At 39.3% G+C, this 24,346-nt stretch overlaps 1 protein-coding gene across 2 annotated transcripts in view; it reads left to right on the top strand.

Annotated features, from left to right (window-relative positions):
* Window positions 1–24,346, top strand: part of pax5 (paired box 5) — a 203,017-nt gene that overhangs the window by 91,729 nt on the left and 86,942 nt on the right. For both annotated transcript variants that reach the window (XM_059643140.1, XM_059643146.1), the window contains one exon: window positions 17,355–17,478. In XM_059643140.1, the coding sequence (XP_059499123.1) occupies window positions 17,355–17,478 (124 nt within the window). The remainder of the gene's footprint in view (window positions 1–17,354; window positions 17,479–24,346) is intronic.

Below are 24,346 nucleotides of genomic sequence, written 5' to 3'. Positions count from 1 at the left end.
CTAGTCCCACCTGCCTGCTCCTGGCCCATATCCCTCTAAACCTTTCCTATTCATGTACTTATCCAAACATCTTTTAAACATTGTAATTGCACCCACATCCACCACTTCTTCAGGAAGTTCATTTCACATGCAAACCACCCTCTGTGTAAATAATTTGCCATTCATGTCTTTTTTAAATCTCTTCCTCCCATCTGAAAATGTGCCCCCTAGTCTTAACATCCACCATCTTTGGGAAGAGACAACTACCATTAGTCCTATCTATGCCCCTCATTTTTTAAAACCTTTATAAGTCACCCCTCAGCCTCCTATGCCAAATGCCTTTTTCACTACACTGTCTACCTGTGATACCACTTTCTAGTAAATATCTACCTCCATCTCTAGATCTCTCTGTTTGACAACACCCTCCAGGGCCCCACCATTAACTGTGCTGGTGTTAAAATGTTGGTGATAGTACAAGAAAACAGTAGTGTGTGTATACAGCACAATAGTGATGAATACAATACAAAGTGTTCTTGATATAATACTGATTATGCAGTATGATTCTTGTCACTTTCTGTCAGACGCTGTAGAGTAGAATTGTGCTGATTTTGTGATAACATTATATTGATTGTATAGTAGATTCTATGGAGTGTACAATAAGATGTTGCTTATTGAATAGAAAGTTATTGCAAATTCTACCATAGGGTAGCAAGATGACAATAGAATGGTGATCATATGGTTCTGTACAGTAAGAAGCTGGTGATTTTATAGTATTTTGTATTGAATGTAGCATCAGAATGTTGATTTTTCAGTCAGATGATAATTGTACTGGAGGAAACGTGCTCATCAAACGGAAAAATGCTTGTGATTTTACTGTAAAGGTACTTAATTTGGAGTAACATACTGTTGACCTTACAATGATGTAGCCAAGGTAGGATGATGCAGGTGATCATGTGCAGGATTTACTTGTGATTTTACAGTAAGATATTAGTGATAGTATGTTAGAAGACTGGGAGCATAGGAACAAGCAGTCATCAACATGCACCAGGAGGAAGCTAGAAACTTTTCCTTGATGAAACTTTTCCTTACCAATAAAACTTTGTAAGATCTGCCTTTAGATGACATGACCTAATTTTGATCTCACTGAAAAATATCTCCACTGGACATATCATTCAAGCATTTCTTTAGCTTACATAGTTTAATTCGTGCATCTGTTGTCTCTTCAGGCAATTTCAGAAACATTTCTCTCTAAAATCTTTCATTTCCACAAATTGATCTAGACTGACATGATTTTGTGGCCATAAGAGTTAAAAAGGTTTCCAACATTAATTTTCCAGCCGTGAGTGAAGTCACAAAATGTTCAAAACATTTAGCAACTATGTATCCATGTTTGTGACAACACTCATTGTTTCTTATCTGGAATCTTGGCATAAATTCTGAACCTCTGTCCAACTATCGACCTCCATTTTTTTCCCTCTCTTATTAGTTCATACTATGGTTTACTGTCTGTCAGCAAAAGATCAAAATTGTGAAGACATGTGTTCCTAGTTTTATTTCAAGATTGTTCTGTGACCTCAATGTTATTGTCTATTCTATTCTTCACAACAGCCTCTTCTACTTTTATGTCTGCTTGCATTGCTATTGTGAGCTCTTCCTCTCTCAGTATTTGGCGGCTCTTTCTCCAGATATAGTCATTTTTTTTGATGTAGCAGTCATTTCTGAATTATTAGTATTTGAAATGCACTTTCTTATTTTCCACACTTTCACCCCATTTTACTAGCTCAAGCTGTTCATTTCTTGGTGATTTGACCAATATTTAAACTTGTGAGCAGCTTTTCCTAAATGGCCTACAATTGTTGCATTCCTTCAATTATTACAGCCCTCCGGAGGGCGTACAATCAGAGCGCATACCCTGGCTACTTGGCTTGCGGGTGGAATAACTCCACCCTTTGTGTCATGATTACCCACATTGTAATCAACCAGTCGATGCACCTCAGTCTTCACCTCTGAACCTTCACCTCAAAGCACATGAGCATCTGAAATGCCTTGTTTACTTCCATCCTGTGTTTAGAGCCAGAGATAATGTAATTAGGATCATTATCCTGCAACCATCTGGAGTGAAGTCTGAGAATGAACTACCCACCCACTTCAGGGTGGCTATCAACTTGTTGTCTTGTTGATCAGTCAAAATTTCATTCAACACTTCATCAATCATTATGATACCCCACAAAGCACATTGCCAAAAGGCCTTTTCATGGCAATTTTCATGATCATGATGTTCATGTTTTCATGACTTCCCATAAAACTGTCGCTGGCAAATTGCCATCCAACATTGCAAGAGTTCCAAATCCAGTCCCTATTCTTTTCTACAGGTTTTTGACCATAATAATCCTCTTGACTTTGCCATGTAATAATGTAGAAAGGCAAAAGACAATCTCAGCCAACTTGTTTTACATTTGTAGAAGTGGAGTCACTGTCTAATCTTGCATTATCGAAGGAATCTGCAATGAACACAGGATGAAAACTTTCTGTGACCAGTATAATTTGTTTAGATTTATTGTTACCTTCATTGTCTTCCTCATTGAGTCATTTTGCTTTGAGTACTTCTTTATATGATTCATAGAATGATGTGTAAACAGGCCATTTGGCCCAATAAGTCCACACCACTGCTCCAAAGAGCAACTCACTCAGACCCCTTCCCTGCATTTCCCATGTCTAACCCAACTAACGTAAACATCCCTGATTGCTATGGGCAATTTAGCATGGCTGATCTACCTATGCTGCACATTTTTGGACTGTGGGAGGAAACCAGAGCACCTGGAGGGAACCCACGCAGACACAGTGAGAATGTGCAAGCTCCACACAGACAGTCACCTGAGGGTGGAATTGAACCTGGGTCCCTGGTGCCATGAGGCAGCAGTGCTAACTACTGAGCCACCATGCCGCCCCTTGACACATGAAAACATCTATTGATTGCTCCTTGGGCATTTATGGGATCAATTTACCTAATGTTACAGTTTCAATTTTGTCTTTTGCTGTAATATCCAAATGGGGGAGAGATGCTTTAATCCTTCCATTATATTGGCCTTGTGTCCAATCCCCTGGAGTATTTTGAAATCTGATAACCATTATGACTTCTTTCTTTGCGTCATTGTAGAATATTTTGTGTGTATCCATAGAGGAAATGTACTTTTCTCCAAGAATTCTTTTAAGCAAGCAGACTTCTAAGCTAACAGAATCACAACTTGAACACAAGTAAGAATGAGCAGCTTGTTTATTTGAGATGTCTGAGTATAATTCAGCAAATTAAATGTTAGTATTTGCACAGGGACCTCCAAATTGTGCAAAAGGTTTCAAACATTCAGAACCTCCAGCCCTCTTGCTAGGCTAGGTTTAGATTCCTCTGACATTGGGATTGGTTTCTGTGGTAGGTGTGTTCTGGACAACTTATACTTCAACAGTGGTAGTAAGACCTAGCAATGCTGGAATCAGAGATAACGCGGTATGGAACTGGAGGAACACAGCAGGCCAAGCAGCATCAGTGGAGCAGGAAAGTTAACTTTTCGGGTCAGGACCCTTCTTCAGAAGACGCTGAAGAAGTCTCGACCCTGAAACATCAGCTTTCCTGCTCCTCTGATGCCGCCTGGCCTGCAGTGTTCCTCCAGCTCCACATTGTGTTGTCTCTTGCACTTCAACAGCGCTGGGATCAATAACTTAGCAGGATGTTTTGATGGTGCTATTGGAAAGGTTTAAACTAATCAAGCAGGAGGATGGAAACAAGAACAGAAAAATCTGGAGAAACTCAGCGGGCCTGGCACCAACTGTGCAGGGAAAACACAATTAGTGTTTTAGATCCAGTTACTGACTGTAGTTAGGAAAAGGTTGTCTATATGTGTTGAGGCTGGGATGTGTGGGAGGGTGGAAGGAGTAAATGATGGGTGGAGATGGAGCCCAATAAAAGAACACAACAGTGGTGCAGGCAACAGTGTACAATGATGAGTGCGGAAGAAAGGAAAGTTGCTAACGGGGACCATTAATGAGTGGAAATGGGTTGGCAGTGATGAAAGCAGCCCATGTGACGACAAGACCTGGTGTGTGAGCGTGTCGGAAGGACATGGAAGAGGTGCTCAGGCCCTAAAATTATTCAAGTCAATATTGAGTCCTGAAGGTTGCAGGGTCCCCAAGGAGGACGTGACATTAGGAAGAAACAGGCCAATTCTAAATAGAATGCAATTTCAGTGTGAACTTTTATTTGACCATTGCTGGCAAAATAGCCTCTGTGGCCCCTGCTACCCATCAAATATTTCATCCCAGTATCAGGAGTTAATTCTTGCTGTATTTAAGTCCAGTCAATATGCCACAATGAAAATAATTGAAGGTGATGGTGATCGTGTCGAGTGGTAGTGAGTGTGTAGGACAGCAACAATTTATATTCCTCTAGAAGCTTTCTAATTTAATAGAAGTCCCCATCAACCTTCACAAGGAGCATTACTAAACAAAATATTAGGATATGTGTGGCCCTATAGTGGGATCTAGTTGCTAGCGCAGTTAAATGAATGCAGGAAATCAATGGACACCAGTCGGGAAGTTAATATTAATGATTGTTGAATAAAATGGGAATGTTTGTATTGTAAGATGGTCACAGTACAACAAGATAATAGCAATAATTATGAAGTAAGTTGTAGGCAATTATATAACAAAGTGATTTCACTGTAGGATCTGTGTACTGCACGGTGTAATTTACAACAGCACTTACATGTTTGAACAGTAAAATGTTTATAGTGTGTGGATAATCCTGTAAATTGGTGCTTAATTTAGAATTAGATGCATGTGCAGTAAAATATTTTGAAATACGGTGCACAGAATAATATCAATGTTGAAGTTGAGGGATTTTACAGTTAAAATTCTGTACGTGATTAAACACCAAGATATCAGTATATTTGATTAGAATGTCAGATAATTGTGCAGTAAGATGTTGGTGGCTACATTTTAGGAAGGTGACAGTGATTGTCTAAGTACAATGCTTTAGATGATTAGTAGTTGTGTCTTACTGTATGATGGTGGAACATTGAAAGGCAGAGATAGACATGTAATCAGAACTTGACAAACGTAGATGTGCTGGAGGATGTTTCTAGGTTGGAGACGGGGGTAAGGCTTTTGTTTTTAAAGTTGTGTTCAAATCCCTCAAAAATGCAGCCAGTCTGTGAGCCAATATACAGTGGGTGATGAATGAACAGCACTTAATGCAAGTTAGGTCACCAGACAGCGGAGTTCTAGATATGCACGTGTTTAAGGTGGATGCAGAGTGTGAAGATGTCCAGGAGTGCATTGGAATATTTAAGTCAGGCAGAGCAAAAGGGGAGGCAAGGCATAGGCAGAGGTGAAGTAGGTCGTCTTCGTGATGGGGGAGAAAAATGGAGCTGAAAGTGCATCTCTTATTCAAAAACAACATCAAAGTGTGTGTCAATGGTTTCAGCTTGAAACAGTAGTTAGAGAGAGATATGCAGTATTAGGGAACAGTTTTATAGAGTGGGCCAAAATGTCTAAGCTGGAGGCAGTTGTTTAGAGAGATGTAGGGGATTATACAGTGAACTGATGTGTGGTTGTACAATAAATTCTAAGTGTTTAAACTGAGAGATTTGAGTGAATGTACAGTGTGCTGTAGCTTGTACTGTCAGATGATAGTGATTGTACAGTAGGATTAAAAAACTGCAAAACTGAAAGATTTCCTGGATTGGTTAGTGTTTGGTAAGTTGTTGCATTTCTACATAATTGATAATAACGTAAATGTCCATTATCAGTGGGCTTGGCTTCATCCTTCACCCTTGATTATCTGGCTTCACCAATTGATTTCCATACCATTTTAGTTCACATCTTTCTGAAAGCCATGGTCCTGTAAAACAAGAGACAAAAATCTGAGCAAAATACAGCTTCTTTGATAAACTTTAGGTTGAATATAGCTTGAAAAGAACTAAACTGGTAAAATATGCAGTTAGTTTTGTAATGACAAAGTCTGGTGTGCTGTGGGACATAGGTTTAAAAATAAGTCCAGATTTAGGAGAAATTAAAACTAAATCATTGAGGTCAAGAATGTTGCTCTTATTACCAAGAACTGTTAGTTTATATTTTGATATGGGTAATCTTGTTGATTAACTTCCAGTTAATTCAATGGTTGGTTGCAGCTCAAACATGATTTCCCATTGGTGTTGAGTAAAACACTTTGGTTTGCAGTAAATATTATGGGCCTGTCTGAAATTAACATGTTTCCCCCTCTACTCTATTCTCTGACTGTTCATACCCTATGAAGGAGCTACAATAGTTTCTGAAATAGTTCCACAGAGGCCGGTATCCCAACACCAAGTCACCTTTTTTTTAGTACGTGACAGTGACCCAGCTAGCACAGAACCCAGCTCCTAGCGTGAGCAGAACCCCTGACTTTCCTGTTTATATTTGAGAGCCAGGACTCCCTGATTTGGACCAGGTTAACAGCCCCAATCAGGGAACTCATATTCTATGAGATCCACCTGGCTGACATTGTCCCAATCACTAGCTTCCTTCCTGTTTCACTTCTAAATTATGACACTGGAGTGACCACTGCTTCCTTTTGTATTAAATTTTGAATGTGCAACACTGAGGCATAGCTTTCTCACCTAACCAACCTTAACAGCTGGTGGCTGGAAGTGTAAGATAGTCATTCTCTCCCTCTTCTCATTTTATGCTCAATATTACAAACTGAGGAAAAATGTCATTTTAGGAGCCACACGACAATTATAAGTATTTAAAGCATTTTCCCTGAAATGCATAGTAGATTTGCTGAAGCATTTACTGTTTACTGTCTGTTTGGGTCAAAGATTAAATATTTTGGAGTGCATTCAATCAATTAAATCAAGAGACAAATAGTCAAGAATTAGGGATTAGTTATATTTTTACATGAACAGTTAATGCATTTAAACAAATAGGTCAATGACTCCTATTTAAGAAAACCTAATAGAAAGATGTAATGAATCTAAATACTCACACAATAACATCCCAGGCATTCCCCAGCTTCTGTCATTTAGCAATAAGAGGCTTGCATTCCTGTTAACAAACTCAAAACTAAGAAATGGACCATATTAGCATCTGAAGACTGTAGTTCAACACTTGATTGTAGATTCTTAGATTAAATTTTGCTTAAAGAAAAAGACACACACAAGGGTGGAGGCAGAAAATGAAAGTGAAAAAGCCTTTCTGTACACCCTATGACCCTACCATCAGTAATGGAAGGAACATATTTGAAAGAAAGATTTGCATTTAGAGTATGTAATGTTTTTCACAATCTCAAACAGCTAATGATTTTGCTATTACAATGTTAGAAACAAAGCAGCCAATTTAGACGCAGAAAGCTCCCGGGGGCAAGAGTGCTGCCAGTTGAGCCACCGTTGAAATCTGAATGAGTGCCCAGACCAAACAGGCCACTTCAGTGGAGATCTATCATGTTAAATTATTTTCCTCCTGACTAAACCTATCTTTTGTAATATCCTTGGGTAATCCCTATTCTATTGTTGCTCCTACTGCTGACTGATCAAGATATCAATGAGATGGCAAGAACTCTGGGAACAGCAACCTCTGTCTGAGCCTCTACCTTCATGGGAATCAAATAGGACAAATCCGCCAGCAATATATACAGGAAATTCACTGATGTTAAATGTCCAGTACAATGCAGCACACCTTTGGCTAGAAAAAAAATGTCTGATCAATATATGTTGAAAAATGCTCTTCACTTGGAACATGGTATCAGTGAATATACCTGTATGAGTGCATCTGTAACAGAATTGTTATCTCCATGGGGGTGCTGACCAGTGCATGTAGTCATTAACTAGTAATTGGTCATCGATTTTTGGCAGTGGCACATTGACTGCAAGTTTTGGAATCTTTTTTGGGTCTTATCTCTGCTGCTAATCCTCTGCTGTCCACTTTTCCCATTGGTGGATAGTTAAAACCCAAACTCACTGCCATTTTAATGAACCTTCAGCTTAAAGAATGTAAAATATAACTGGCTCCACACTGTTCACTTTTCAGAAATCACCAATTTAGGAGGCTGAGTTTCTGCCATTCCTTTCTGAAATATCCCAAAACAAATAATATAGAATTGCAGGTAACCATACTGATGCAGTTTTCAAAAAGACTGGATCTTACTCAGAAGGTGGTACTAAAGGCTAAATGCTGGGCCAGCAAAGGTCATTTATTGGACAGGAATATATATGCGTATTTTGCGTTTGCCTGATATCAACCATGAACACTGACTTCACTTTCATTTAAGTGCAAAGCTGTCTGCCAGCAAGAGGGTTAATTCAGCTCCTCCTCCTCAGCTAGAACATGAGACAAATGCTTAGTTAAGAGCCAGCAATTGAGCAATTTAATTGAAAAACCAAGTTTATATTATTATTTTAATCCATACAGGTTTATCTGCCAATATGTCTGCTTGCTTCTCTGTCTACCACAGCTTTCTATCCCACCTAGTTTATATGTTTTCTACTACACTATCTCCATCTGTTCACCTTTTCTCCTGTACTGTCCCCTTTCTTAATATTTTTATTGACCTATTTATTTACTTATTGAGAGAACCCAAGATCTTTTTAAAGCTAGCCTATTCCTTCAGATATTCTTACTATCTACTACAAATTTCACTTATAAACTTTTTGTTTCCTCTTTTAATTTTCTATTTTTGATTGTTTTAATCTATCTTCTAGCTATTTCCTGTGTCTACCTTTTAGTTTCTGTCTCCTCATATATACCTGTACGTCCGGCTACTGTATGCAATTTTCTATTATCTCTTCCCCCCACTCTGTTTCTAATCTGTCAATGCCCTATACTATCATGTCTCCCATCTATTTGGTAGATTCCTATACACTATACATCTTGTATATACTGTTTACATCACAATTACTATACTTATGGGGATTAAATGTATTTCATGTTCTGATCTTTTACAATTATTATCAGTCTGTAATGAATACAAAAATATTTCTTTGGCCATTTTTCCCACTTAAAATATCCAGCTGATTATAAGTTTCAGTCATTTATTGTCTTTTGCGTGCAATCTTCCTATTTGTTGGATTTATCTGAATGCTGTGCCTGTTTATATATCACCTATATCTCTGTGTCTCATCTGTCCATATTTCCCCAGATTAATTTTAAGATATGAGGATTTGTTATTGTGTGACTTGGACTTTATCCACTGTCTAATACTATCCTTGAATCTCGTTTGATTTGCGACAGATTTATTAAGTGAGGTAATATCTAAACCAAGCACCGGAGCATGCAGAATGGCTTCCAGCAGGAGAAGCCTGCCCCATATTTACCTTCAGCAGACTATTAAACAACATGAGGCTATTAATTTGGATTCTGACTGTTCACTAAAACCCATAAAATCACACAGTTGTCAAATAGAGTTCATTTTAATTTCCTTTCAATCACAGTAAATTATTCAGGTGATAAATCAGCTGGGCCAGTCATCCCTGGGTAATAGAAACCCTAATTTCTGGCTAATTACCCAGCCCATTGCTGCCAAAAGATCAATACCAAAACAAAATGAAAATGCCTAGAAATCTAGAGTGAGGGCTGGCTAAACGTAGCTCCGGTAGAGTGATAAGAGCAGTTGCTATTTACTGTGTCCATGCTCAGGGTTCAGAGGGCATGTGAGAGTGTTAACCCCATAGAAGGTCATTCAAGAGAAAAGTTACCCTCAATAGGAACTGTCTTCCTTAAAGAATTGCATTTCATTACATTCTTACAGCAATCAAATCTACTTCACCATTTCAAAACTTATTTTAGTTGGAAAGGCAATTTTTTCAAAGTTAAAGACATGTAAATTGTTTGTTTTCCCCCAAAATTACAGTTGGGATGGGGGGCAACGCAACCATTTATCTCATTGAGTACAGAGATTTTAGCACAGCAATAATTTCTTTCACGCTTATTGTCAGAAACTCAACTTTGCCAAGATCCATCCTGTTCTTGCAGTTTTGCATTGTAAATGATATAAAACTTTTCATGACACTGAAAAACAAAATTATTCAAAGGCATTTATTTATGGCCTGTGCAGAAATTAAGTACATCCATTTTCAAAGATTCTCCACACGCATTCACATACAAAAGCTTCAGAACTGCAGGGTAGTCAGCAGCATTTCTGTTTGGAATACACATCTGTTAGTATTTAATCAACAAAATACACACTGCCTGCCCTGGTATCTGTGTTGGGCAACATAGTTTCCAGTGGATGGTAGACCTCTTCGAAGCCTGGAATTAAAATAAAGATGATGTTGGTGAATGGTGGGGAGAAGGAGATTTCCCCCTGTCAGGAGGACAGGGATGTTAGTTTATCACAGAAAGGTTCCCTCTCAAAAAGCAATTATCGAGGAACTGACAGACTCATCACGCATATGATTGCAGCCCAATGCTGACCTCCTTAAGACTCCGAGCTGCAACCACCGAAGTACACTGGAACTGAGGTATAGGAAGCACAAAAAGCTTTTCACTGTGTATCTTTAGTTGAAAGTGCACTCAGAGTTACTTGTTAACCTCTTTTCTGAATATAACAATGATCATGTTAAAACATAGTTGTGTTTATTTTGAAATAAGAATTGAGTTTTTTTTGTATTATGTTATTGTATACAAAATTTTATTTAATTTTCAAATTATTATTTTCTGATCAACTTATGAATGTTATAATACACTTGAATTGCAGAATTGAGTCCAGTGGAATAAACTGGGCACGTCTTCAGAGTTATAGGCCCGATGAAATAATTTCTACAAGAACAACTCCTATTACTGAGAGGAGAACACAGACATTGCGATGTATTATTATTTATGGTCCCACGACTTGTTTATGTGCAACCATGTTTGGTGTGTGAGATGGAAATGTCATTATGCAAATGACATTGAATGTCCTTACTGAGGCTAAATAATTTTTGTATTGGACGATTAAACCTCATCTGTTATCGGTATGGGCTGCAGTGGGCTATTAAACAGTCCCAGCAGTATTTACTCCCAGTAATAGGAAAATGGGAAAGGAAAAAGCAAAAACAATTGCCACAACGAGACTGTGATTGTCCTGTGGAAATTTATCTTAGAGGTGCAGATAGCCATCTTGTACAACAGTGAGCGGTAAATAAAAGAAAATATATTCTCTCGCAGAGACCTATTTGAATCAGTTTGCTTGAAATTAGCTCAATCTTATCAGAAATAAATTGGCAAGATTTCAGATACTATCAAAAGGGGATTGGAGGCCAATAGACTCTCGGATACGTTGCACGTCATTCTTTACGCAGCTGGAGAGTCACATTTGTATCAATGTTGATAGCTTATGAATTCCAAAATTGACAGAATTTACAGAAAAATGAGGATAATCCATCTTCCTTAGTGGCCTGTCAAAACCTGGTCATACTTCATAATCCTCAATTACTGCTGCTATTTTCAGACATTTACATGTCGGCATTACAGAGAGATGGAAATGAAAAAAGAAAGGAAGAGGGCTACAGGAAAAAAAAAGCTGTTTATGTAGCAGAGAATAAAGGAGAAAAATAACATACTGTATTTGAGCTTAGAAGCCAGGGAGAGACAGAAAAATACTTTTTTTCTGCTCCATTGCTCTTAAGCAGAAGAATATATTGTTGTGTGTCCTTTAGTTTCAAACGATTTCTCTATTGGTTGCTGCAGATATATATCGGAGATTATTATGCTGTGATCTTGACATAAGGGTTATATAGACATACCTTGCGGAGAGTGTACCATGCAGTAGGACAGTGCGGCAGTAAATCACTCTGCTCACACATCAGGGAGCAGAGATTGGTATAAATTGCACAGGCCAGGGTCAGCCTGCAGTCACCTGTGTGATGAGTTTGGTTCGCTCGAAGCTGGCTGCTGATCGAGCTAGGCCACCCTGCGGCAAAAAAAAACCTCTGCCCTGACACAGGAGCACACGCCTGTAATCTACGCTAACGAGTTTGATTAATTAGTCAGTAGAATGATACCAGCCCAGGCTTCTCCATAGAACAGAAGGGAAGTGGGCCCTGCTATCCTGCAACACCCCACAACTCCACCACCAACCCCACCCCCGCCCATGGTTCATAATGTAAACAAAAATAATGGCATTAGGGTATCCAGCATCTCCACCACTCCGACTATCAGCAACTCAGTTCACACTTTGTCCTCTGCTAGCCTTGTTCCTGACTCCTTTCCCCAAGAGAAATGGTTGGAGGTACAGTAGCTTACTGTCATTTCAATGGCCATTCCCAAACTCTAACTTGTCAATAAAAGGAAACAAACAATATGGAATATATGGTTTGAACAGTGCTGGAGTGGCTGCACATTACTCTGCCTTCTAGCTGAGAGCCATTCCATAAGACCATAAGACCGTAAGACAAAGGAGTGGAAGTAAGGCCATTCAGCCCATTGAGTCGACTCTGCCATTTAATCATGGCTGATGGGCATTTCAACTCCACTTACCCGCACTCTCCCCATAGCCCTTAATTGCTTGCGAGATCAAGAAATTATCAATCTCTGCCTTGAAGACATTTAACGTCTCGGCCCCCACTGCGCTCCATGGCAATGAATTCCACAGGCCGGCTGAAGAAATGTCTCCTCGTTTCCATTCTAAATTTACCCCCTCATTAGCTGGTGGCTTCTACCCAGTGAAGCTGATGTTAAAGACAAAGAAAGCTGTGAATCTGGGCAATCTTACAGGAAGCGCATCCGACATCTGCTCTTCAGTATTGTCTTTCATTGTGAGAAAAAGAAACCATTAATTCTAACTGGCCAGTGTCTTAGGACTGGACCAGGAGGTTGCAGACATTTGGGCTGGAACCCAGATCCCATTTACTTTCTGGTCTGAAGAGTGATGCTTCTGTCACTCTTCTCTGATCTATTTCCTTGAACATCTCTGGGAGTGCATTCTGAGATATTGCTAGGCCACACACACACACACACACACACACACACACACACACACACACACACACACACACACACACACAGAGTAGGTTCTGAACTCTGCCTTCAAGAGGCCCCAGATGTCAGTGGGAAGCAAGGCTTTTAATCCCAGATGATCAGTTATTTCACTGTGCTAAAATTCCTATCCCTTGTCAGATGTTTATTAATATGTTCCAGATATTTAAGTGCTATTCTGGCAATTTGGATTTTCTGTGGGCATAGGGTTATTCTTTTTGTTATTCAAATTACTACAGTGTTGACCTTTGAGATGGGACCGTTGTGCTTTAGATTCAGGAACAATGTTTTCTCTAAATTGAGGAACTGCAAGATCCTGTGCTGTGTACAAAGTTGCCCCCTCTAAGTTGCTGCACATGCCACTCTGTGAAAAATAGTTTAAAGGATGCATTGACTTAAACAAATCAGAGCGCAACAAAAGAAACTAGAGGGTATGTTGGAAACGCAAAAGTGTCCAGAAATTTATAGTGGGAACATTAATTCCGGAATTTCAATTCCCTTTCCCTCTTTGTTCCTGATTGATTTAAATATTCAAGGACATCACAGATAAAATAATCTTGCAGAGAAAAGTTTGAGTGAACATTTCAATGGCATTTAAAAGTGAATCTGATGATGCTGTGAGGGTGATTAGCTGTGTGCCTCAGGCCGATCATCATTTGACAACAGCTCCTTGAAGTGATGCTTCAATGTGAAGATGTTTGACATGAAAATCTAGGTTTTGCTCTCAGGGGCCCTTCCACTGTGAGCTATCAGCAGGAGCTGGTATTCTGGGAAGTGGCAGAAACATTTACAGGGGGAAAAATGTATTACAGAGTTTATTTTTAAAGTCTGGCTTGAGCAGGAGTTATTCTTCAGTTCTTCCTAGGTTAATTTTGAGACCTACCTTAAAGGGACAGACACCAAAGGGGCTGTCTCTTTTAAACAGTGGCTGATTGCAATTCATGAAAGATTTCCATTAACCAAGACTCACTTGACAGAGCAGGCATGATTGCTATGTCAAACCATTACCAAGATATTTATTGGTGCAGATTTTCTGTTTGCCAGTTAATCTAGTTAAACGTAACTATCAACAACAATTAATAAGAATGTGTGTTTCTTCACCTTTGCATCAAAATTCAACCAGCGACAACACAGGCTCCATGTTACAACTCTGAAGGGAGTACAGGATTAGAGGGACCTTGGAGTTCGAGCACGTAATTCCATGAAAGTGTCCAGGCAAATTGATAAGTTGTTAAGAAGGCTTAAAGGATCCTTGAGTTTATAAATAGAGACGTAAGGTATAAAAACAAGGAGGTGACGTTACACCTCCATAAGTCATTAGTCAAACCACATTTGGAGTATTGTGTTGAGTTCTGGGCATCTTGTTGAAGGAAGGAAGTTAAAGCCCTAGAGAAAGCGCAGAAGAGATTTACTAGAACGGGATTTTAGATACAGGGAAACAGTAGAAATATTGGGCTTATTCTTCTTGGTGCAGACGTGACCTTAATGTAACTAGGAGTTACAATTTCAAGATTGTCAGCAAGAGTTCTAGGAATGAGATGAAGAGAAACTTCTTTACTCAGAGATGTATTAAAATTTGGAATGGCCTGCTTGGGAGAGTGGTGGAGGCAGATTCTATAGGTGGTTCCAAAAGAGAGTGGGATATATATTTGAAATTGATGGATTTAGAGGGCTACAGAAATAGGGCTGGAGAATGGGACTACCTGTGTAGCTCTTTCAGGAGCCAGTGTTATGGTCCAGACCAAACCCCTTCAAACTATATTAAGAAGATAGTCTAGATCGTAATTTTTTATTATTTTAAAGTTAAGTGTAAGGTGTTGTATTCTGGATGCAATTCGATTGGTCAAACTACCAGGCTTGAAATGAGACATACATTATTCATACACTAAATCAAAATACAGTCAAAAAAATTAAACTGTAACTCTATTGAAATGCTTAACAAAATAATATATATTTACTACCACTAACTGACTGTTCCAAAAAAGTAACAGCCCATAAACACACCTTTGGCAAATGCAAATTCAGTAAAATAGATTGTCTTACATGAAATTCTACCAGCAGGAAGAGAACCCCAGCTTTTAGCTGTAACAGGGAGGAATAAGAACTTCCACATCCAGTTTCAAGATCCAAGCAACTGCAGAAAGCTAAAACTAAAAGTCCTGGTTTTGTAGGAGCTTGACCCCACCCATTCGGGCTGTTTCTATTGTCCCAACTTAAAAAAAAAACAAAACTTCTCAAATTGTTTACGTTATTGGCTTTGGAGCAGACTGCTCATAACCTCTATCATAACCATTCTTCAGAAAAAAAAGAACCAGGATAAAATAGACCTCTTAAAGCCATAGTATTGTCACACCAGTACATACATGGTAGCTGAATGGCCTCCTCTTGTACTGTAAAATTCTATGACTTTAATCAAGAAGCAAAATTAAAGTATCAAACTTTGAGTGATGCCCCTTTAAGAATCCAAACATATGGTTCAGACTGAGAGATAGCAAGAACTGCAAATGCTGGAGTCAGAGTCAACACAGTGTGGAGCTGGAGGAACACAGCAGGCCAGGCAGCATCGGGGAGGAGGAAAGTTGACGTTGCGGGTCGGGACCCTTCTTCAGAAATTCTAAAGAAGAGTCCCGACCCGCAACGTCAAATTTCCTGCTCCTCTGATGCAGCCTGGCCTGCTGTGCTCCTCCAGCTCCACACTGTATTGTCTCACATGGTTCAGACTATACCTTGAAACCATCCATATGATCAGAGGCTAAAGCTACTCCACATTGTACCGCCCGCAGCATAGAATATGTACAAGCTACGCTGCAAGTTGAGTTACTTAAAGTGGTATCACTCATAAAACAGTAACAGAACAGTGAGCACATCTAAGCAAGTCAAAAGCTACTAGGTTTAATCCCCAAAGTACAAAGTGAGAACTACTTTGAAGAGCACATTTTGATTGTTGGGGATTGGGATGTGATTATTTTTAACTTTGATGTTGGGTGGAAAAGAGCAATGTAGGATTTTGTTAAACCAACTTAAACCAACAATACAAATTGCTGACTTCTTTCCATTAGTTTCCCAATCAACAACTTTATAAAGAAGGTTTAAACCATAACAAATCAGTTAAATTACTAAATTACTCTTTAACTTTTATGCAGAGATCACTATTTTTCTACAGTTTGATCTCTGGGTGTCTCTTGTCATGGACCCAGTTCTGCAATTTGTTCCACCTTGTGATGAGGCCAGTTTACCTTGGGCTTCAATCATTTTTTTTTGAGGCCTACCAACTAATTACAAACACACATGATAACTTGGATGGACTTCCATTTCGTATATGTCTGTGGTCAGATCAATCAGCAATTATTGTGGCTCAGCTGGTAATGCACTTACTTGAGAGCCTGAAGATTGAAAGTTCAAGCCCACTTCAGCTTTTGAGCGTCAAGGCCAACAGTCCAGTACTGCACGGTATGTTGTGTTGTCTTTTGGCTGAGACGCTAAAATTGAGATCATGATTGAGCTCTCAGTTGGATGTAAATGATCCTAGGGCATCATTTTGAAGCAAAGCAAGAGAATGATCCCTGACATCTTTGACAATATTTATTCCTAATTAACATTGCGAAAACATGTGAGCTGGCCATTATCAGCTTGCTGTTTCTTTGGGTTTGTCCCGTGCAATTTGGCTGCCTCATTTCCTGTAATGATTAAAATGAGGTCAGTCAGGTGGATCTCATAGAATATGAGTTCACTGATTGGAACTGTTAATCTGGTCCAATCAGGGAGCCCTGGCTGACAGATATAAACAGGAGTGTCGGACATCCTGTTTATTCTGAGAGCTGGCTCTAAGGAAGCTGTATCAGTATCAAGGACTCTCTGCCTGTAAATAAACGGTGACTTGGTGATGGGATACCAGCCTCTGAGGCGTTATTTCATTCTTGCACTACAAAAATGATGGCTTCAAACGTACTTCATTGGCTGTGAAACACTTCAGGATGCCCAGAAGCCATGAAGGGTGTTATGTAAATACTTACTTTTCATTTTCCTTGGTGCTCATAGCTATGAGATAATGTGCTGCACCATGACACCAGTGCATTTATTAAAAATTGTATACATCCCTGGGCATTTACACCTCCCCCAATATGGTATCAAGATTTATAGAACTGGGAAACTTTAGGTTCCTTCCCTGTTCTATGCTGAGTTTGTTGACACCAGCTAACATCTACAGCTATTTCTTTTTCCCATGTTTTGCAATTTTCCACTCCTGTTTCACAGGTTCCTCATTTATTATAGCCAATATTGGCAGACTCCTTTGAACAATTAAACACTATGAATAGTATTACTGGGATTGCATTGAAGAAGCAAATATTGCATTGAAGAAGCAAATACCTGATAAATTGTCTTTGTATTTCCAGAGTGCAGATTATTCCACCATGGCGTCACTGGCTGGGGGGCTGGAAGAAATGAAGTCAAGTCTAACAAATTCAGCTGACATAGGGACCAGTGTCCCTGGACCTCAGTCTTACCCCATTATAACAGGTAAGAGGGTTTGGCTTTGGTATGAAACTTGTCTTAGTCTATTGCTGCACAATTATCTAGAAACAATCTCAGACAGATACTAATCTGTGTCCACTGCAAACATTTGGAAACATTCCTTTATTTTGATAGAACTATTTCAGAAAAAGAGTTATAGCCTTGTTTGTCTTCTATCTACTGCCCACCTACGCACACCTCAAATGTGCTCTCCATCTGTGTGCACTGAGCTATGTACAGGTAGAGACAGATCTCAGCTACCAATGTCTGCTCCAATGTATAACACTTCTTCATTTGAATATTTAAATGCAATAGGTCCATCATGAAAATTTGTGATCAATTATTAATCCTGGATATTCTGCTGTTCTTTCATGACAAGGGGGATGAGAAATTGGGAAATTCTACCTTCTGAGTGTGATCTAGAACTAGGGAGCACAAAAATAAGGAGATTTCCAGAAATAAGAGAGTTTTTTCTCACAGATGGTGATTGATATTGAAAATTCTATTTCACAGGCCTCAGTGAAGGTTGGGTCATTGAATGGATTCAGGGTTGAAGGAGATAGATTTTTGATCTACAAGCCAGTGCAGCACTTTAGAGGAAATACAGAAAAATTAAGATAATCAGATCAGTCACAATGTTATTGAATAGTGGAGCAGGCTCAACAGTCTATTCCTTCTGCTATTTCTTACGATTTTATGAGAAGTTTTCACATTTAAAATTTAAAATTTATAAAGCAGTGATCTTACCATTTTCTTGGAAATGGATTTGGTAAGCACAGGAACAAAGACAAATGCACGCCCTCTCAGATGGTCCAAATTCCAGACTTGTCCAAGAATCATCACCTGGAATTACAAATCAATCTACGAGAAAATTATTCGGACATAAATTGTGTTCTTAAATTTTCTTTGAACAGTTTAGTTCACGAAGTTATAAAAATATTGGATATGGGCAATAGGATATTTGATTGGGCTGGGCATCTGATGGAATTTCTAAGGTTATACACAACCAGAGTTGGAAACCATCTCTCTCTCTCTCTTCCACACGCGCACACATGCATGCACTCTCTCGCTCCCACACATACGCACGCACTCCCTCTTGCTCACACACACGGACTCTCATGCATACACACACACATTCTCACACATACATATACACACATTCTCTCTCTCTCTCACAAATACACACACTCACTCTCACATGTACACACTCACACTCACAGATACACACACACTCACAATCACTGTCTCTCACATACACACACATGCCCGCATCATGTGTGCATGTGCGAGCGTGCACACACACTCTCACACACTCTCACACACACTCACACACATGTACACACACTCGCACACATTCACACACACGTACACACAAAAACATTTATGCACACAGATGCAGAAGGACCCATTTGTGCAAAGGCACACAAGGTAGATAAATACAAATGTAGACATTGCCACCTTACACAGCCATATGACAAGCCTCAGAAAAATATATTCATACGAAGTTAGACACAATCATACAAACATACATATACACCCTTATAACTTCACCCAGACAAACCGATACATGCACACTCAGGCATGGGACACAGGCATTTGTCCATGTTTAGATACACTGGCAGACAGACACATACACTAAATGCTAGCTTTTTATGGAGAAGGCAAGAATGTCAAGACAAGCTCAATGTGACAAAAAAGGTAGGTAGGTAGGTTAGAATCCATTCCTTTGTTTACTGGAATATCAACACAATTGCAGTGACAAATCCCAGACCCTCAAACCCTTAGAACCTTCCATATGTTCCCATGCCTTCAAAGCCTTGCACACCTGTCCTAGACCCTTCAAGTCAAAATGGGCCCTCCAAGCTCCCAATGATTACTCTATACCTTTCATGTATCTTCCACAGTTGCTTCTCTAGTATCAGAAGCCATGTCTGAAATAGACATTATTAGATGGCTAGAAGTTTATTTTTTAGAGTTCTCATGCAAACATTCTTCATGCTGATAAGCAACACTCAAAGAAGCTATTCCAAAAAAAGATCAAAGCCCCTCAAATGGTCAATCTGTTGCAAAAACAAGCAAACATCTATTCAGCAACCAAATCAAAACAAAGTAATTCATTATCCTTTCATAATTTCTTAAAACGATTAATTAATTTTTCTGCACTGCTCCCCCATGCATTAAGTGCTGGTGAAACCTTTGATACTTTAAATCATAGAATCCCTACAGTGCAGAACAAGGCCATTCAGCCCATCAAGTCAGTGCTAATCCTCCAAAGAGTATCCCTCCCTATCCCCGTAACCCCACATTTACCCAGCCTGCATATCCCTGGGCACATTGGGGCAATTTAATATGGCCAATCCTCCTAACCTGAACATTTTTGGACTGTTGGAGGAATTAGATCACCGGGCAGAAACCAGTGCAGATACAGGGAGAATGTGCAAACTGTATACAGATTGTCACTGGAGGGTGGAATCAAATCCAGGACCCTGGCACTGTGAGGCAGCAGTGCTAACCACTGAGCCAACATGATTCCCCAGTTAGCCTGACATTAATAACGATCTTAGCAGTGAAAACAAGCCCTTCAAATTGAAACAATATATTGCAAAACAAATGGTTGTGCTTTAATTTTCTGATAAACTGGACTTGTCAATCCTGTCAATCAAAGCAGTCCATGAGCAGATGCTTTTTCTTTTCTACAGCTACCTACTAGTCTTTTGAAATTGAATGTAAATACCTTTGGACATTAAACTTGCTTCAGATAATGACAATAGAGTTTTTTAAAGCAACATTTTCCTCAAGTTAGAATGCATAACGAGGAAGAATACTTGACTGTAACTCAACCCTGTGTCAACTTATTATTGCGAGGTTGAGCTCTATAATCAATCATTGCAGTGAAATCACATCTTACATATAGCACAGCAATAAACTAATAAATACTAAGAATGGAATTTATGTTGTATTCCAAAACCTGTCAGGATCAAGGTTTTTTTTTGCCACTTGCGGTTTTCCCTTATGGCTTACAAACCCTCTGTGGTGCCATGGACCATGTACATTTATGGAATGAGGTCAGCTCCAAAACGCTTGTGGGAATGTTGGAAGGATGTAGAAGTCTGGTGGTAAGGGTTTTCACTCTGTAATACGGACTTCTGTCAGCATCAGTGAAAATCCAGTTCTCAATCTTTTCTCAAAGGCTAAAAAACAAATTCTGCAAATGAGATGAAGAGTTGGTGGGTCGTCTCACCTATATCTGAGCTTGTGAATGGTGAGATTATCTTATGCTAGTATAGTTAGCGTTACAGAATCTGGAGTTACATTACAATCAAATCTCAATAAAACTTCAAATAGACCAAGTGGCAATGGCACGTGGGAATAATATGCATTGAAGTATGCTATCTGGAGTCAGATAAAGATTGATTGTAACAGGGCGAAAGTATGTTTCTGTAATAAAGAGACAGTCCATAAATTCACCTTGAAAAAGTGCACTGCAGTGACTCAGTGTGTTCACAATGTTTACTACTGATCAAAAGTTTGGATGTACAGCAGGTTCAGTATATGACAGAATGCTAAGTAATGATAGAACTATTGGGTTTTACATATGTTTCAAGATTTTGCACTTTTAACTTACTCAGAGAAGGACAGGCCAATCAGAATGTAATGATATTAGTTAGAGTCTCTGGGCTGTACTCTCTGTGACAGATGTGCTAGCAACTTTGTTTCTTCATTTGAGGCCTCTGTACAATCCATACTCATTGCCTCAAAATTGGCAGCTGTGCCAATGAATATTTAGGTTTTAGGATCTGAAATTCTTGCCTTGCATCTCTGTTATGTTGTTTAGTAAAACTATGTTTAGGTGAAGCTTTGGTCAACTCTCCTAATATTTCCTTTGACTTGCTGTTGACTTTTATCTGACTACTCCCCTGTGAAGCTTTTGGGGATGTCCAGGAATTATGCATTCCCTTTTGATTCCAATCCTAAGATGAATGTAAGACTGTGTCTTTAGTTCCTTTAGCATTTCTGGGAAAATCCATAATCTATGTGCAGAAGATTAAGATTACTGTTTGTCGGGCTAGTTATAATGATTTGTGCACTGCTAGTATGGCAGGCTTGTTGTCATAGATTTCAAACTGACAGTTCATTAAGAATCACTAATGCTATCGGTAAAAATGCACAGAAAATGCAACTTGTGGAGTTCTCTGTATTGCATTGAGAACCTCACTCCCTTCAGGGAATGTGGCTTAAAGAGGAATTAATAAAAACTCATTTGCCAATGTGCTGGGGTATACCTGACATGATTTGAAGAAAAGAATGAGAAAAATGTTTAATTTTCTTTATGAATGATGACTTTGAGGTGACATGAATGAGGAGCTCGGAAACAAAGGACTTGTGCAAATGTAGTGCAAGTGAAAAATAGCAGCAATTGAGACTCACTTTGAACAGTGAACTTTCTTAATGCTCTCCAAGCAGCAAATGAAACTTTTAAGCAGCATGTGAGTCAAAGTTCATTAACCAGTTATGGAGAATCACAAGATAATGAAGTAGGTGCAAAAACTGGTTTGGAGAGCAAGCTCTGTAACATGACATCACTACTGATTCTTGTTGGATAATGAGAGTCCCCAAAATATGTAAAAGAAATGACCGGAACGTCACCTTGCTTCTGAAAGTGTGAATAATTGTTCATGATCGGGCGGACCTGGCAGAAGTTTGCAAGAAGTCACGTAACCTGTTTCAGAGGAGGTATACTAGCATCTCTGAACAGGTTGATTAGAAAATACCTAAATAGGACAGTAACAAGCCAGGAATATGGAATAGCAGCAAAGGATCTGAACAGTGATCAAAGGAATTCATGGTTGCCAGAACTGTGGATCAACAACATTTCATGAACGCACAGACAAATGTTAGCAATCATGGACCAATTAAGCTGGTAGCAATTTAAGTATATTGTAATAGGGAAGAGAATGTATTGTATGAAGGAATTTCTATGTTTTAATATCCACAGCTCCTATGTTCAAAGGTAAACTGGATGGATAATGAGAACCAGATGCTAAGTGATACATAGCCATAGAGTGGTAGAGATATACAGCAGGGAAACAAACCCTTCAGTCCAACTTGTCCATGCCGACCAGATATCCTAAATAAATCTAGCCCCATTTGGCTCATATCCCTATTAAACCCTTCATATTCGTATACCCATCCAGATGCCTTTTGAATGTTGTAATCGTACCAGCCTCCACCACTTCCTCTGGCAGCTCATTCCATATGTGCACCACAATCCGCTTGAAAAAGTTGTCCCATTGGTCGCTTTTATATCTTAACCCTCTCACCTCAAACCTATGCCTCTAGTTTTGGACTCCCCTATCCTAGGAAAAAGACCTTACCCATTTACCCTATCCATGCCTGTTATGATCTTGTAAACCTTTATAAGATCACCCATCAGCCTCCGACGGTCCAGGGAAAATAGCCCCAGCGTATCCAGTTCCTCCCTATAACTTAAAACCTCCAAACCCTGCAACACCCTTGTAAATCTTTTCCGCACCCTTTCAAGTTTCACAACATCCTTACTGTAGCTCTTTCTTTTATTTTTGGTGAAGTGATCGTTGTGGATTGGGGAGTATCTGGTACATGGGACCTCCCAAACTATTGGGAGATTTACTTACTGAGGTGAATTTCCAATAAACCTGTTTAACGCCAGGTTCACTCTTGGGCAACTTGAGGATAGATGAACCATTGCCTCCAATCTCTGCCTTAAAATCTTGGCAGGATGCATGAATATTTGCTGAGGAATTTTGGAGGGCATCCCTGATCAATGATATGAGCATACATGTGAGGGGGTTGAAACCAAACTGCAACATTCAGTCAAATTTGGGTTCAGCATTCATTAACAGGACTCAGGCTAGGAATTGGCAGTTGCTAAATGTCCCATGTTCTTGGCCCACATAGGTGGATGGGTATCTAAAGCATCTACCTTCTAGCATTTGCAAATGTGGAGAAGTGGAAGACCATTTCCGGGTGGCATTCACACAAGCAGCAGTTGTGATTAATCACTTAGTTGTACAGAAATGCCACTAAATACAACCTCTGAAAACAATGATCCAACTGTCGTGGCAAACAAACCATCAATACTGTTGCAGGGTCAGATGTGGTCACGGATGCAGGCAGTGGACTACAGCATTCCTGGACTTAGTTTTTCAATCATCAAGCCTGTATTACCTCCCAAGGTCAAAAAGAAACAGCAGCAGTAAGCATCGATGAGGAACCAGAGACAGAAATTAATGTACTAATATTGAGTTTGTGGATGACACAAAAATAGGTGGGGGGCAGTGAGGCGCTTGGGCACCAATAGTAAGGATGATGCATCACCTACTGAGGCATATAGACAAGTTAAGTGAGTGATAAAAAAAATTTGCAGATGAAAAATAATGTGGGATAATGTGAGGTTATGCACTTTGGCAGGAAGAATAGAACAGCTGAATATTATTTAAATGGAGAAGGACTGCAGAAGACCACAAGACAGAGGAATTTGGCATCCTCATGCATGAATCAGAAAAAAAAAACTAGTATTCAAGTTCATTGGATAACAGAGAAAATGAATAGAATGTTGGCCTATATTTGAATGACAATGAAGTCTAAAAGTGGGGTGGTCTTGCTGAATCTATTCAAGATACTGGTCAGAGCACAGCTAGTATACTGTTTTGTTCGTCTTGTCTAATGAAGGATGTATTGGCACTGGAGGCAGTCCAGAGAATATTCACAAGATTGGTCTTTGGAATGAAGGAATTTTATTATTAGGAGAAATTATATAGGCTTAGTCTGTACTCATTAGAGTGTTCCGAAGAATGAGAGAGTTTATTGAAATACAAAAGATTCTTAGAGAACT

The sequence above is a fragment of the Stegostoma tigrinum genome, chromosome 3, assembly GCF_030684315.1.
Source record: "Stegostoma tigrinum isolate sSteTig4 chromosome 3, sSteTig4.hap1, whole genome shotgun sequence".
Taxonomy (NCBI): Eukaryota; Metazoa; Chordata; class Chondrichthyes; order Orectolobiformes; family Stegostomatidae; genus Stegostoma; species Stegostoma tigrinum.
The sequence above is the reverse complement of the archived record's forward strand: the minus strand, read 5'-3'. Positions and strand labels throughout refer to the sequence as shown.